This window comes from Pogoniulus pusillus, chromosome Z (assembly GCF_015220805.1).
Source record: "Pogoniulus pusillus isolate bPogPus1 chromosome Z, bPogPus1.pri, whole genome shotgun sequence".
NCBI lineage: Eukaryota > Metazoa > Chordata > Aves > Piciformes > Lybiidae > Pogoniulus > Pogoniulus pusillus.
In genome coordinates this window covers 51,274,309-51,290,793 of record NC_087309.1, presented here as the reverse complement: position 1 = coordinate 51,290,793, position 16,485 = coordinate 51,274,309, and the positions used below count along the sequence as shown (strand labels likewise).

Sequence of the window (16,485 nt, the reverse complement as noted above, 5' to 3'; positions counted from 1 at the left end):
ACCACTAGAGGGAAACAGCACAAAAGAAACAGCCACGTCTAAAGGTTACTATTGGTCAAAGCCCAACAGTAACCCTTATCCTGTTTCTCTTCGGTCCCTGGGCATATAAACCTCCTTTCTCCGGCAGACAATTAAAAAACAGCGCAGTTTTATCTTTAGCCTTTATAGTAATGTGTCTCAAATGTAATTAAGTGACAATAAAGTTTTCACCACAGTATGCAAGAAGTCACAATGACATCTATTGCCAAAAGACTAACAGTGAATTCAAAATTTTTAATAGAGATTAATGAAACTATTCTGAAGCGATATCTCAGCCAGTTCAAAGGAGTGATCCAACTAAAAACCTCTTAATTTCCTGTTAGGTTTGTCTAAAGTCGTAAGTATGAAATTACACACTACAGACAGATGTTTAAAAAGAGATTTCTTAAAAATTAACATAACATTAATTAGGCTCAACACAACAGCTTTAAAAAAGAACACTTAGTATGCAACATACACAAAATTAGGCACCTCTGTCTTAAGTACTATGTCCAAATAGACGACAAATCTTCACATTCATCTGCTCTGCCATTCGTCTGTAGCTGTCAAGCACAGAGCTTATCATGAAAAGCAGTTTTATATACTAGCCACATGAACAGGATTTCTTCAGGTAGAGTACACATCAAACCGGTTCTCACTGAACTAGTGTTCTTTTTGTGTATGCACTGAGAAGCATCAGAAGAAAAAATGTTATAGTCACACCCCTACAAACCGGTAACAAAATCATGTAGCTTTCTTGAAATATTTTATATTGAGAGGATACAAAAAAATAAGGCCCGAAAAAAAAACCAAAACCACCCAAAAACTCAAACCTTTCCAGAAAGAGGATAACAAGTTTCACTTTGTAACAAGTTTTACAGCCTCAGGCCACATATTGCAGACTTCTTTTCATATGACCAAGCCCAAACACAATGGAAGTATGCCTTTAATCTGGGTGCATGTCCTACAGTGCATTACCTTTCTACTCCCATGGATACTCCAAAAGAAAGGAAAAAATATCTAGTACTGATAACTTGTTAAACATGAAGTCTATCAAGCACTACAGCCTCTTTTAAATAAGTAGAATGCAATCCATACCAACCCTCTGAAGATTAGATACACTTGCACAAACCTTAAGTCCTATGTGTTATGGGAAGTGCAATGTAAATAGCTGACTTGCTTACCTTTACACTTTCCTTTTACATTTCAAAATAACAGGTTTGCTCAGATTTCCTCAAACCTACCAATGCCACAAAGCACACGAAACAGGCATTTTATTTTCTATTTAACCTTATTTATTTATCTTTTTCTGCCTGGCTCTAAATGTTATAAGAAGCTGCACTTTCAAACAGCAAAAGAATAAACAGATTTTCAAGAAGAGAGTTTAACATGATCTTTTACTTACAAGGTATGAAAACTAGGGAATGGATGCAATAAAGCTTCACTTTCTTAAAAAGGATCATTTCAAGATAGCAATGAGAAGCCATTTTGCTGTGAAGCAGAAGATACTATGACATGAGCATGGATGAATTGAAATGCTACATAACAAGTGTGCTTTTATCACAGAATCAGAACGACTAGGTCACACGATACCTCTAGTACCATCTCATGGTCAAGTGTGTCCAATTAGATACCCCAGGCCTCCATCCCATAAGGATGCATTCTTCAGGGAATTATAATACCTATTTTCAAAGTCAAAGAGATTGTTATGAAACACAACAGGAACACATAGGCAAAGAAATACCGGGCTAGTCAGAGTGAAACAATCTCCATTGTTTATAATTAATCGAGTGTGTTTTGATGGAATGGACTGAAAGCTTTAGTCCAGCTTTGAGCAGTCTTAACTGCAACTACTATATTAATAAAACTGCAACTTACAGCTGCTGTTTGAACATGGGCCAAAGAGTGGCAAAAGAGTGCCAAGACAGACAAAGACCTCTTTTCTTCTGTCCTGAAAGGGAAGTTTTGACAGTTTGGAAATGACGGCATTTTGGTTTGCTGCAATGTATTCTTGTGTAGTCATCTGAAACTGCCGATTCACCAGCTTTCCCCTGAAGCCTTCTTTCAGGAAATGTAGTTTCTAGCAATAAGTCATTTACCAAATTCAGTAACACTAAATGACAAGCAGTATTACATATACACACACACACATATATGGATGTAATATATACATATAAGTTCCTGCTGATAACAGCACTAAAATAATGTAAGACAATTGAGCTTTCATACTTGAAACAATACCTGTGATTCTATTTAAAACATCAACCTTCTTTCCAGTAAAAGACTAATAACTTGAGCAATTATTTTAATTTTCCCTTGAAAGCACAGCTTCCCTAGTACTTCTACAAGTTTCAATATCCGTATCACAATGTACATCAGGGCAAGCAGTTCTTGCCTCAGATTTGCTTGCTTAAATCTATTCCCCTGAGTTGTTGCTGTTTGGGGTTTTTTTTGTTTGTTGGTTGTGTTTTTGTTTTTTTTCTTGGTGGGGGGGACAGGATGGGATCGACATCTCTCTCAATTCTGGTCCCCACTCAATATTTTTGGATAACTATGTCCATACCAATCAATATAGTTTGTTTAAATAACAGCAGTTAAATAATTAATTGTGGTGCCACTGGAATGGGCTGCCCAGGGAGGTGGTGGAGGCACCATCTCTGGAGGTGTTCAAGAAAAGTCTGGATGAGGCACTTAGTGCCATGGTCTAGTTGACTGGATAGGGCTGGGTGCTAGGTTGGACTGGATGATCTGGGAGGTCTCTTCCAACCTGGTTGATTCTATAATTCTAAGATAATAGGTATGCTCAAGATACCAGAGTTTTGACTCTTCTGCAGTAAGTCCTTTCATCTAAACAACAATAATGCAATAGTAAAAGTGTATTTTCAAATGTTATCTGTGTTCAGAAAAAGGCTATTTTTGTTGTCCTACAGTGGAATTCACAGAAGAATTGCCTTAGGAGCATCCAATATCAGCAAATGTACACTTAATTTAAAAAAAGCAGATGCCATCTCGGGTGCTGCTGTTGATTTATAAATTCCCCATCTCTTTAAGGGTGTGTTAGCTCCTGCAGCCATTCTCTTCTGAGAAGAGTGGCACAGAGTAGAAGTCATCCATCTCTCTTCAGAGAGAAAAAGTTAAATTTTGTTAAATGTTGCCAGCTACGTATCCTTGCTATTTGTGCACTGCACTCATAGGATTGAGTAGCAACTACTTCCTATTCACTTGGGTGTGACTGTATTTGGTTTGGCTGAGATGGAGTTCTCCCCATGGCATCTTTTGCAGTGCTAGCTGGGTGCTGGTAACACACCAGTATTCTAGCTACTGCCAAACAGTGCTGACATAGCACCAAGTCTGTGCCTTTCCAACATTCCCTCACCCCCAGCAGACTACGGGGTGGGCAAGATTTTGGGAGGAGACATGACTGACCCAAGGAGTATTCTATATCCTATGATATCAGCTCACATATAAAAGCTAAACAGAAGAACGAAGTGGGGGCGCATTCACTGATGGTGTTCATGGGTAATGAAGCCCTGCTTCCTGGGGAACAGCCAGACATTGTCTGCTAATGGGAAGTAGAGAATAACATTTTCACTTGCTCTGCTTCCCTGCACAGCCTTTACTTTTGCTTTATTAAACAGCTCTCATCTGTACCTCAGGTCTCTTGTTGTATTTTCCTCTACTCTGTCCATATAAGAAAGGGAGTGATAGAATGGCTTTGATGGGCACCTGACCCCTATCCAGGACCAAACCATCACAGTAACTCTGGTCTGTTAACAGAAACTCCATGAGTTTCAGTGTAATGAAAGCTCACTGAAGAAACATATTTACTTCAAAGTATTTTTAGAAAGAAAAGAGACTGAATTTGGTAGATGCAGGCAAGATTATCTAATATTTCTTGACCAAACTGTTAAGGCATAGTACTGCTTGAACTGATGAGTAATATTTCTGAGTAAACAGCATAAAGATCTACTTGGCAAGTGGCAATGTTTAACTGTTTAACTACTACTTCAACATTGCAACTCAGTCATTTCTGATCTTGACATCAAGAGCTCACCCTGACTTGAAGTGGCATTTACCACCTACACCAAGCTCAATAGGGGCCTCTCTGAAAGAACAATATTGTTTTCAGGGAGACCATGAAAAAAATGTGTTGTCCCTGTCATGGAGTGTATATAACTGTTACTAAAGAGTTCAGAAGACTATGCTTGGACTATAGTGTATTAATCATAACTTTCTTAAACAGATGGTGGAGGACCCTACGAGGACAGGTGCACTGCTGGACCTTGTGTGGACAAAGAAGGTCTGATTAGGTATGTGAAAGATGGGAGCCGCTTTGGTTGCAGTGACCATGAGATGGAGTTCAGGATCACACAGAGAAGATGCAGTATAGTAAGTTAGATTGTAACCACAGACTTGAGAAGAGCCAATTCTGACCTCTTCAGAGACCTACATGGAGAAATTGCATGAGTTAGGCCTCTACAAGATAGGGGGAGTAAAGAGAGAAGCTTAATATTCAAGCACCACCTCCAACAAGATCAAGATCAGTGCATCCTCATGAGTAAAGAATCAAGCAAGGGAGGCAGGGGACCTTCACAAACCAATAAAGAGCTTTTGGAAAACCTCAAATGGAAGAAGGTAGTCCAGAATATGTGGAAAAAAGGGACTGGTCACTAAGGAGGAATATAAGAATGTTGACAGAGTTTGTAGGGATGCTATAAGGAAATAAAAGGCTTCCTTGGAATTAAATCTAGCAAGGGATGCAAAAAAACAAGAAGAATGAAATAAGGAAAAAAACCTCCACCCAAATGCATCAGCATGAAAAGAAACACCTGCCAAAACATGGATTACTGCTGAATGAGGTGGAAGCTCTGGTGACAGAATAAAGAGAAGGTGCTGTTAATGAAAGCCTTGCTTCAGTCTTTTATGGTAAGACTGTCCTCAGTCCTGGGAAGAGTCCAACAAAGAGCCACAAAGATGACCAGAAGACAGAAGCAGTTTTGTTACGATGAAAGGCCGAGAGACCTGGATCATTTCAGCCTGAAAAAGAAAAGACTAAAGAGGAACTATTAATACTTACCAATACCTAAGAGGTTGAGGCTATGAAGATGGACCTGGGTTCTTTTCAGTGGTGCCTCCAGTGGTCAGACCAGGGGCAACAGCTACAAATTTGAACACAATGTTTCACTTGAACTTAAGGACAAATTTATTTACTTTAAGGGTGACTGAGCACTGGAACAGACTGCCCAGAGAGGCTATGGAGTTTTCTTCTGTGGAGACTTTGAAAACCTGCCTGGATGTATTCTTGTGCACCTGATCCACGCATATCTGTGTTAGGTGTGGTTGGACTAGATGATCTCTAGAAGTCCCTTCTAACCCATATCATGCTGCGATTACTTCCTTGTTTAGTTTCAGGGAGTATTTGTGCAAACACTTCAAATTCAGCTTTGAAGGTAGATGTCAAAAGTGAGTACTCAAGAATTTAATCTATATATTCCATATCAATATACAACAGTGACAAAAAAAGCAACATGAGATCTAAGTTCCTGTATATGTCTGTGCAACAGTTCATGGTCTTCTAGTTTTAAACCAATACATGGCATTTTTACAACAACTTCAGTCACGTGTCTCTACTGCTTATCAGTGTCTTGCCTACACATTTAAAGTCTGTTGAAGCAGGTAACAGCTTTTTACAACACAACATATATATCTGAATGCTGCTTTCCAGCCTCCTCTTAGGCAAGCTGCACTGATACTGCAAGTCAGTGCCTTGCAATGTCAGCCAGAGCAGGGATCTAGCTTTTGGAGCCACACGATACCACAGAAACTAATAGGATATTCTATAGAAACCAAAATGTCAAAGATCTAGACTTTACTGATGTGCTGCAGAGCATCAGGCAACAGAACAAGGCAACCCAAATCAATCTGATAAGCAACAACAGCTGACACATCCTCACTCTCGAATTCTCACCCTGAGTTTCAGAAATATAAAGTTAAATATTTACCTACTAGCATGCCTCTTGCCTGTCCTTCACCTGCACTGTTGCTTTTCCTTAAGTCTTATTTGTGACTGGGTACAGAGGCAGAGCAGTCAGTTTTAGAATTAAAAAATAAATAATTAAAAAATTAACTGAGTAGAGAGCCACCTTAGTTTTTCTTCTCAGATCTCAATAACCAGTACTGTGGAAGAGAATCATATAGAAATCACACACGATGAAAATATATACACTCCAGGAAAGAGTAGATGGAAAAAAAAAATTAAAAATTGGAAAAAAAAATTAAAAATAATCAACAAGGTTGTCTTTATACTTAGCATCCACTCACCAACATTAGAACGGATACCACTTGCTGACTGTCACCAAATAAAAATTAGATTTATAAAGGTTCCAACATTAAGATTTCTTAAACTTCTTTACAGTAACAGAGCACTGGAACAGGTTGCCCAGAGAGGTTGTGGAGTCTCCTTCTCTGGAGACTTTCAACACCCATCTGGTTGCGTTCCTGTGCAAACTACCCTAGGGCATCCTGCCTTGGCAAGGAGGTTGGACTCAATATCTGTAAGTCCCTTCCAACTTCTAAAGTTTTGTGATTCTTAAGACCACTTACACAGTGTTTCACCATGCACTTAAAACATAGTCTACATAAATATTTTAGTGGCTCCATGAAGATCTGCCAGCGAATGGGAAAATTAAGTTTAAGGTATAAAACTTACTGATGGCAGAAATACATGCTTCTCAAAAAAGTGGCATGAGAAAGTATTCATACATAGAGTATTCAAACAAAAGCTTGAATTTAAGTATTGTTCATGAAAAATTTCTTTAAACTGCTATTAAGCTGAATGGGTAAATACATTTGGTTCTCAGACTGAAAGTGAAGCACTCCAATTACAGAACACAGGGAACTAGAGTACTCTGGGTGCTTGTCATGAAGTTTAAAGTGTGTGCTATTCGGAGGCAAATTGGAATGTTTTAGTGAGAGAAATTAGATTATAGGATGTGAGAAGAAAATGGTGATGTCTACTTCACTCCTAAGCTTGATAAGATGGATAAAAACAAGAACAAAAACATATGTAAGACAGTGAGTCTCTGTCACAACTAGTGTCTGTGCATTCTCCCTGGGCTGCTGCTTCTGCGTAACTAATCCTTCTACTTTCTAACTCCCCTTGCCAATCCTCCAAGCTCACCTTGCAGGTGAAGTAAACACTGAGATAAGGTAGAGGGGTGGAAAGAAGGTGGAAGGGTGGTTGGGAGCGCCCTCCTGGTTACTCTGGTTTCTGGGAGGGGTGCTGTGTTTCTGTATTACTTTTAACTTGTATATTTCTGTATATAGCTCTACATATTGTAAATAATCTGCTTATATATTGTGCTAAGCTGTAAATACAAAGCTTCATTCCTGAACTTCCAGACAGATGAGTCTAGACTGGGTGTTCATAAGGGGGGGAGAGGCAGATAATATCCAAACCATCAAAGTGAAAATTAAGGTTTTCTCTGAGTTTGAAAAATGTTACTCCTTCACAGTTTTTTATAATTGAGTTAGTGAAAGAATTAATATAACCAAAGGCCAGGTTTAAATTTTAGAAATACTTTAATATTGTACTTACTTATTTCACCTGATGTTCTTTGCCCTGTTTACCCAGAAGTTGATCTGTATTACCAACAGATTTAAGAAACAGAACATTGACTCCACTTTTAGAGCCAGTGGGCTCTTTTAAGAGTACTCTTTAGGCTACTTTGCTATATTTAACATGCTTCTTAAGCACAACACACTATGCTGCTCTGTTTCAAGCCAGTAGTTTTGATTTTCTATGGTGTTGCATGTGTTAGATGAGCAGATATCACCTTCTACCCTAGCCCTCTCCTGAGACACCTATTTGATTGCCTTTTCTGTTCCAACATCACAGTTACTCTTAATCATACGATTTTTCAATAGTTAACAGTACACGCAGGTGACTTTAAGGGTGAAATTAATGACTCTTAATACTGCATGCACAACTTTAGTTTAGGTTACATGGAAAAAAAACCAAAACATAATATTTTTTCATAAAATGCTTGTTAGATACATAAAATGTCAAGCTGACAATGTGTTTGTATGTTTTTTCCCTTCCACAACAATATTCTAAATTGCCTATACTAACTGAAATAAAAAATGAAGCTGTTCAAAACTCATTCTCAGTTTTTCTTAATTTATCTGTGAACTAGGATCCACAATCAATCAAAACCCAAAATATTTCAGTTGTAGTTTTCTTGTTTGGAAATGTATAAATGTATCACTGTTTAATAAAGGAAATGAACCAACTATTTTAACATTTAATGCCTAAATTTGACTTTAGTAGGTCACCAAATCCAGGGTTTTTTTAATCACCTTAGTTAGACCTGTATTTGAACAATACAAATACTGGGATGTGAAGTGTCTGAGTTTTACAACCGATAAAATTAAAAACCAAAATTGTAGTATATTAACAATTTCACAAACTAGAATTACTTAGAAGCTAAACGACACGATCTCCTGAGGCTGCTACTCCCCTCCCCCAAGCTATTTCAGAAGAGAACAGATAAAAAAAGAGATAAGTTCTACTTTTCCCTCCAGTGTTTCAATATAATCCTAAATCGCTGACTCCTCCCAGTGACTAATCAACAGTAAAAACAATGAAGTAGTCATTTGATGCCTTTCACAGACTCTGAAATTCATGCTTGCTGCCCTAGTATAAACACCTTGTATATCATCACCTCGAAATAAAGAGAACCTCCCTACTCCTTAAATGTCAAGCTGTTTGAATATCTGGATGTCCCTGCTGAGAATGAGTTTCCCCAGTTTGACATCACTAAAGACAGGTATTGTAAGAAGTTCAGCAAAACCTAAAATAGCATTTCAATTTGATAAACACAAGATTTTGAAAAGATTTGAAGATTTAACCACTCTTGCTGAAAAGTCACAAAGTCAATAATAAATACATGCAGAATCTGCATGGAGATAATTCAGATAAAACAAAAAGGGACAAACCTAAGCTAATACAGTTTCTCATGAAGCATTTATTTATAAACAACTTCTTAGCAAGTTTTCAACTTAGGTGTTAGATGAACAGGACAGGAAATAATTATCTGGATTTCAGGAGTTAATTTGCACAGATTTAATTATCCAGATGGTTCTCACAGCAAACAGCAAATCCCTTCCCTCATCTATACCTTTGGGAAGCAATGCAAGTTTGTAAGTTAACATATCAACTCTACTAGAACATATAGTAAAGAATCAGAACTTTGGATGAGATTAAAGTGCAAAGAAACATTTTCCATTTCAGTGAAAAAGTAGATCTTGTCTATTCATACTACATAACATATATTAGTTTTATTTGTTATGTTACACGATGCAGAAGTCTGTTCTCTGCAGGTAATCCCAGACATTTTCCTTACAGCACAGAATTAACAACATTTGAGCTGTTTTTTCTCACCTCAGTTTGGAAATTTTATACTACATTTTCAAATACTGGTAGAGACCTGGAATCAGAGAACCATTTCTGGAAAGCACTGATACCTTGGTCTTCATTCACCAACAGAGTTTTCACTCCAGAGAAATATGGAAAACTAGTCCAGTCTTGTGCTCTTTTCTTCATCAATATAAACTGATATTAATTCAATCTAAGAAAGAATATTGGCCATCCTAGATATGAGTATCACTTACGGTAGAGATATATCCTTACTTATCTGTAAAACTTCTGATTATATTTGCTCAGTACATTCAATGAAACACTTAGGGAGAAGAAAGGATTCCTGGTTGCACATTAACTAAATATTTCTTTATCTGCTTCGCCAATGGTTTTATTGCTGTTTCAGACTTTCCTTCATTTTAAGAAGATTAATAAGCATTTCAGAAGCTGTGCTTGAAACTCTTAATCTAGTAGGATTTCAGGAACCTCAACACAAAAGGCTAACACAAAAGAAAAGCAGCGAATTCTACCAGCTTTTACGCTTGAATACTAGATGTTTTACCTTTCTTTGCTACCGGCTACTTATTTACTGGTGTTGCTAAACAAAGTTTTTCTAAGCCTGCTCAAAATCTAATAGAATACCCATTTAAAATCAATCTTTTCTCTGTTTGGAGCACAATACAGTAGCCAAAGTTGAAGTCCACCTTTCATACACTCAAGATAAACAACCTTGTGACATGCTACAGTAAGTCTTAGAAACATACTTCTGTTAGCAAACAGCTTAAGCAGTCTACCAGAGCCACCTACCCACTAAGCAACGAAGAGTTTCAAAAACAAACAAAAACGACTCAAGGTAACCAAAATAACTGCTTAGTAGCAGAAATAATTTCCTCCCAAATTTTATTAAAATTACGTGTCAGCTCAAGATCCAAATTCTCAAACAAAACCAATTTTTACCTATTAACAACAGCTTGACAAGGAACTTTTGCCTAAGTTTTGGTAAATTGCCCAGGAACATTCAGTCAGGAGAACTTCAGAGCAAGACAAAAATCTGAAATTCTCAGTGAAATATGGTATTTCACCTCATAAAAACTCATCTACTCTTGAACAAATGTTTAAATCCAAAACTTCCACAGGAGCTGAAGACAACTAATGGATGGGTAAAAAGTTATTTAGAAGTAAGGATCACTGAGGTGCCCCTACAAAGCCAAATGAAAAAGGGAATTATTTTTCAGACTCCAATAAAACCTATTTTTTTCAAATCTATGAATGTTATTATGAAATACTTTCTTTTTTAAACAAAGCTGTACATAAATTACACGATTATAAGAATAGCACTAGCCAATCAATTTGAAAAATACAGAAGCAAGACATTTAGGGACACCTGCTTTAAGGAATATTAACAATAGCCAGAACATCTGTTCTGAGTTTAATTACCAACACCTATTTATGTGCATATAATACTCTTTAAAGGCTTCTGCTGGTAAAATCCCTGTGTATGAACAGATGCACCTCAACACCTACAACATTCATCACATAAAGCTGCTACTGAGTTATACAGACAACAGAATATTGCACTGGAAATTTCTAGTAACTCATAACTTTCTAAGATTCAATTACAATACTTTTAACTTGAGACCAAATTACTGTTACAAGCCTGCATTACCTCTTGCTGTTTTCCTTGCCTGGTCTTGATCATGGTATTTAGTTGCATACTACAAAGCAAATGTCCTTCAATAATGCATTGCTTTAACATATTAAATTGCTTGCCTGTTTACTTAAAGTGAGGTGCCATAATATTTCCCTTTAAGAATGAAAGCAAGTGCTATTTGTATTGAATACTGTAAACACTTCGAAGTAAATTGATTATGCAAGGAACTGTAAAATGTTAGTCATGACAGTGCAGACTGCACAGTGAAAAAGCCACCATCCACCCTTTTAAATAGGAAAACAGAGATCAAGTACTTTTTTCAAAGAAACATAATTCATTCAAAACGTGGAAGATTTAAACTGTCCAAAGAGAAATTAATATTTTATTAAAAAAAAAAAGAGTAAATCCTGCATAATTAATTAGGCTTTTTCACAAAAGAAGGCACTTTATGAGTTCTACAGTTCATGCTCCTCACTCATTAACAATCTGAAAAGGAGGCTGAACAAGTTTACTAGTAATATCAAACAGAGAAAGAAAAGCAAACAGATACTTCATGATAGGGGCTGGGCAGTAATGCAGAAGAGTAAGATTCAGTATTGATTGAATTTTTTGTGTGACAATTAAAAAATTACATACATTGGCAAATTCTAAACTAACACCACTTGATATCCATAAATAGAAGGTTTCATAAAACTGTCAGATGAGAAATCAGTAACAATTTAGGATATTTCTGGAAGAAGGACAAGAACAGCACAAATAAAGGTTTCATTTTTTAGGTTCTCCAGAGCAGAGTCTAATAACAGATGTGGTTGGGGTTTTTAGCTTCCCCTTCATTTATTCCTGCATGTTAGTACACAGACCACACTTCTGTGTATCTGGACTTCAGGTTAAGTTCTGCATTTCACCAGCCAAATAATTAAAATCCAGTCTGAATTTTAGTCTGAAGTTATCAAGTTTTGTGTTCCCATAATCATGTACTTGAAGATTCCCATGCATATAAAACACTTAAAAACTAGCTCTAGGGACACATACTTTAGCAACTTGTTCAGGGTTTGAGACTCAATAATATATCATAGGTAACTTTGTATTTTTTTCACAAGACTACAGAAAAGAATCTTCATTTTGCAACTTCATTTCACATGTTTTAATGCTACTTCTGTATCACAGTGAAGGCAAAATGCCAAGCTATAAATGAATAAATACTCTAATTGAGATTTTTTTTAAAAGAGAACCATTATCAAAGACAGCACCTAAAATTTAAGAGCATGTATGCTTATGGTAAGAACCATCTAACAGCAAGTGAAACTGCCCAATTACACATGTACCTATTCAAGAAATATATATTTAGATATGGATATACACTTGGATATCTTTTTAGATTTCTGTTAATCTATTTAATTTGTATTCCTGTAACACTTAGAAGCTGCATCTTGCTATGTAACAGAGTTAAAAATCAACATCTTGGGGAAATGCTTATCTTGTACATGGATGTTCTACATACTGTATTACTTGAAAAATACCTGATCTTCAAGCCCTTTGTGTAAAATGAATGTAACTGAGATCATTGGAAGACATAAGGAATAGGTCAAGAAAGCTCAACTGAAATGATGAAGAGTAAAGCCTCAAAAGACAAAAGCCAGTAAACAGACACAGTAAAAACAGCTACGAAGACAGAAGACTAAAACCTAGGAAAACTAACTCTAGGACTAATCAGTTTAGCATCTAGGACAGGTATGAAACAGTGGGAGAGGACAGACAAAACCATTAAAAAGTTAAACACAAAAGCAAGCTTTTCTTTCTCAACCTAGAGAGCCCAGAAATGTTCACAGTTGTTAGCTCCCAGTTCTCTAAACTCTTATCTATGAAGAGCAAGCCAACTAATTCCTTTTGAACATATTTAATACACAGTTCCAATCTTGCAGCTTTTACCTCTCATAAACAGCTTGAATACTTTAAAGACTATACAGGGAGGCTTACAACTCTCTGCAAGCACCATCAGATCTAATGAGAGTGAGAAAGGAAGTCAGAAAAAAAAACATACCTTGTGTTGTTCAATTGCATCTACCCATTGCTGTCTGTGGTCTGGGTCCTGAGCTCGGAGGTACCAAACGCTATCATTTACACTAATGTCAAATCTGCACTCATCAAAGTCATGGGGCTGTGAGAGAAGACAGTGTAACAGTAGGTGAAGTTAGTAAAATGATCAACAGTACCCTCAGAATACTTTGACACTAAACCATTGTGTTTAAAAACATTTCTATATTGTCTTGAATTCATCTTAGATTGTGTTACGTAGCTGTCTCAAATACACATTCATAACACAAAAGGTATGTTTAACAGATTCTTACTAATTAAAATGTCACAAACCAGTTCCACATCAGCATTAATGACAACCTCATGCTTTGAAACAAATCCTTTAAACAAAACGACTTCTGGGCACAGGTAAGAACATACAACTGTATTTAATTTCAGGTCAAGAAAAAAAACCAAAGCGATTATTGGTAACAGCGCTAATTTTAGGTGGAAGGAATACATGCATCATAGCAAAAACCAACATGGTACAACCATAAAAGCAGACTATAACAAAACAACAAAGTGTGAACTAAAGGAAGCTGTGGCACCCTCCACCTCAACATTTTCACCACATAAGATAGAACTGTCAGGTAACTGGGAGCAACATGCAATCTTTTCCACTATCACCACTTTAATGCATTTAACTTTGTTTAGGTGCCTTAAGAACTAAAATGCTTTTACCTGAATTACAATGAAGATGGCAAGGAAAGTACAGGGAAACAAACCTATCTCATCTGCCCCATACTCTGACTGTTAGTTCAAATCTATTTCTCAGCAAACATCCAACAAAGCACAGTGCCCACTATCCTCACTCCCTTGAAAACTACTCATAAACATAAAACAGTGTAGTTGAATACCTTTCTCAATTTAAATACAAGGGAAAGTCATGCATTCTAACAAGCACAGGAAGCTAAAAAGCAAATTACATGATCTGAAGGACAAGAAACTGATTCTGGAAGCTAAAAACAAGCCCACATAAATTGCAAAGGATATTACTAGTATAAGTACCACACCACAAATACCTTGCAGACAATTAGAGCACTGTGGATCATGCATGAAACAATCTGGAAATGAAAATCTAGAAGCAAGTCTCATGTGTTGCCATGCATAACAGTCCAGAATCAGAATTATTTTCAAAATGACTTGGAAATCAGAAACCACTTACACATAATATGGAATCTATCTTGTTTAAATATACTAAGGAGGAAAAAAAACTCAAGAGGGGCCAAACTAGCAAATAATAGTAATCAAAAAAAAAATCAGCTAGAAAGAATTTTTTTTAAAGTACATGAAACTTCATTAAAAAACCTGCACACATTAGGGCAAGCACCTGAACTTAAACTCAGTGTAAAGATATGTAAACTTGTCATAGAAAAAATGCTCAGCAACTGACAAAAATGACAAGTCAAACTTCAGCTACTGAATAGTCAACCCTTGACTATTTCTACTTAATTCAAGTAACTTTCAAAATGGGCTCTACATATTGCTTTGCCTTCATCAAACCACAGAATATTGAAATGTAAGAAGGGCCAAGTGGTGGGTTGACCATGGCTGGATGCCAGACACCCATCAAAGCTGCTCAATCAGTTCCCTTCTTAGGTGGCCAGAAAAGACAAAATGTAACAAATAAGATAAGGAGAGGGCAAGTTCACTCACCAATACCTGTCGTGGGCAAACCAAATTTGACTTAGGGGCATTTATTTATTGCCATTATAAATCAGAACAGCATGAGAAATAAAGAAAACTAAACACACCTTTCCCCTCTCCCCCCCTCTTTTCTCCTAGGCTCCACTTCCAATTTTCTTTTCCTTCTCTCACTGAACAGTGTATATTGCTTCTTCATCTACTACAGCATGGGGTCCCTCCTGGGGAGGACAGTCCTCCATGAACTTCTCCAACCAAAGTCCTTACCATGGGTTGCAGTTCCTCATGAACTGCTCCAGCACAGGTCCCTTCCATGGAGTGTCTGTAGACCTTCAGGAATACAATGTTCAACCACAGACCTCTAAGGGATTCAGAGGACAACCTGCTTTACCACGGTCTTCAACACAGAGTGCAGGAGAATCTTTCCTCCAGGACCTACAGCCTCTCCTCCCCCTCCTTTGCTGACCCTGGCGTCTGCAAGGCTGTTTCTCTCACATACTCTCTCTCCTCTCTCCCAGCTGCTGGTGTGCAGCAGTTCTTCCTCTTAAATCTTATCACAGAGGGACTAATTGGCTCAGCTTTGATCACTAGCTGGTCTGTCTGGGCCCAGACAAAACTATCTCTGTCAGATATAAGGGCAGCTTCTGGCACCATTTCACAGAAACCACTTCGGTAGTGCTCCCTCCACCAGAATCTTGACATGCAACCAAGGCCCTTTTCTTCAAATTGCATTGCTACATTGTTATTAGTCGATATGAGAAAGATGTTTATATGCTTTATAGTAACAAAATTACCACGAAGTGTCGGGCAGGCTCTCCTGTAATGGTGGGGAACATGCCCCTACAGCAACACAAAATCTTTCCCCAAATCACCCCAAACCACGAATGCACAAGAATTAGCTATTGAAATTCTTCCTGCTGTGACAACATTCCTCCATTCAAGCTGTCCCTGAAGCTCACTGAGACGAGTTGAAGGCAACGACATGCAGCAGTTAGAAAAACTTGCCAAAATTCATCCTAAAAGCCTGCAGTACTACTGATTTCATACATACATTCACAACCTAGTTCGTTCCAACCCATCCCTTCTATATCTAATCTAAGCATCTTCTGTGTTGATTTAAAAACATCATCTCTCTACTCCTTTCTACAGCAAATTTGTGCATTCCCTTTTAATATATTTGAAAATCTATGCCTCATTGCCAAGAGGGGAAGGAAAACGTTCTCCTTACCATCTTACTAAAACTTCTAAACATTACTCTGGACCTTTTGCTATATATATATTTCTGCATTATGTACAGTTAAGAGACTAAGTCATCTAAAAATCAGGTCTAGGGTTATATGCAGCTCACTGTGCAGTTCTACGTTACAAAAACCACAGATGATCAGGTAGCCCTGTTAGACAAGTTGCTTAAAGATAAGAAATACCATTAACAATGCTAAATACTGCTTTATTGAGGAGTCAGGCAGGTGACACGTTTTGCTCTCAATAGATGCATGTTACCTATTTACCATCCTATAGTACATTTTAGTTGTCCGTTTTCTGTAATTTTAGACACTGATATCAGACCCATTATTTCCTCTCTTCCTCTTCCCACCCGCCACTCCTCAGTGCAGGCTTCACCATAAGAATTCTGAATTAACTGAACATGAAAAGGTGTGTACTCTAATACACATTTTACAAA

General features: G+C 37.3%; 1 protein-coding gene across 2 annotated transcripts in view; it reads right to left on the bottom strand.

The window, feature by feature from the left end:
* CERT1 (ceramide transporter 1) overlaps positions 1-16,485 on the bottom strand; it is an 81,165-nt gene that overhangs the window by 39,514 nt on the left and 25,166 nt on the right. For both annotated transcript variants that reach the window (XM_064176284.1, XM_064176285.1), the window contains exon 3: positions 13,129-13,245. In XM_064176284.1, the coding sequence (XP_064032354.1) occupies positions 13,129-13,245 (117 nt within the window). The remainder of the gene's footprint in view (positions 1-13,128; positions 13,246-16,485) is intronic.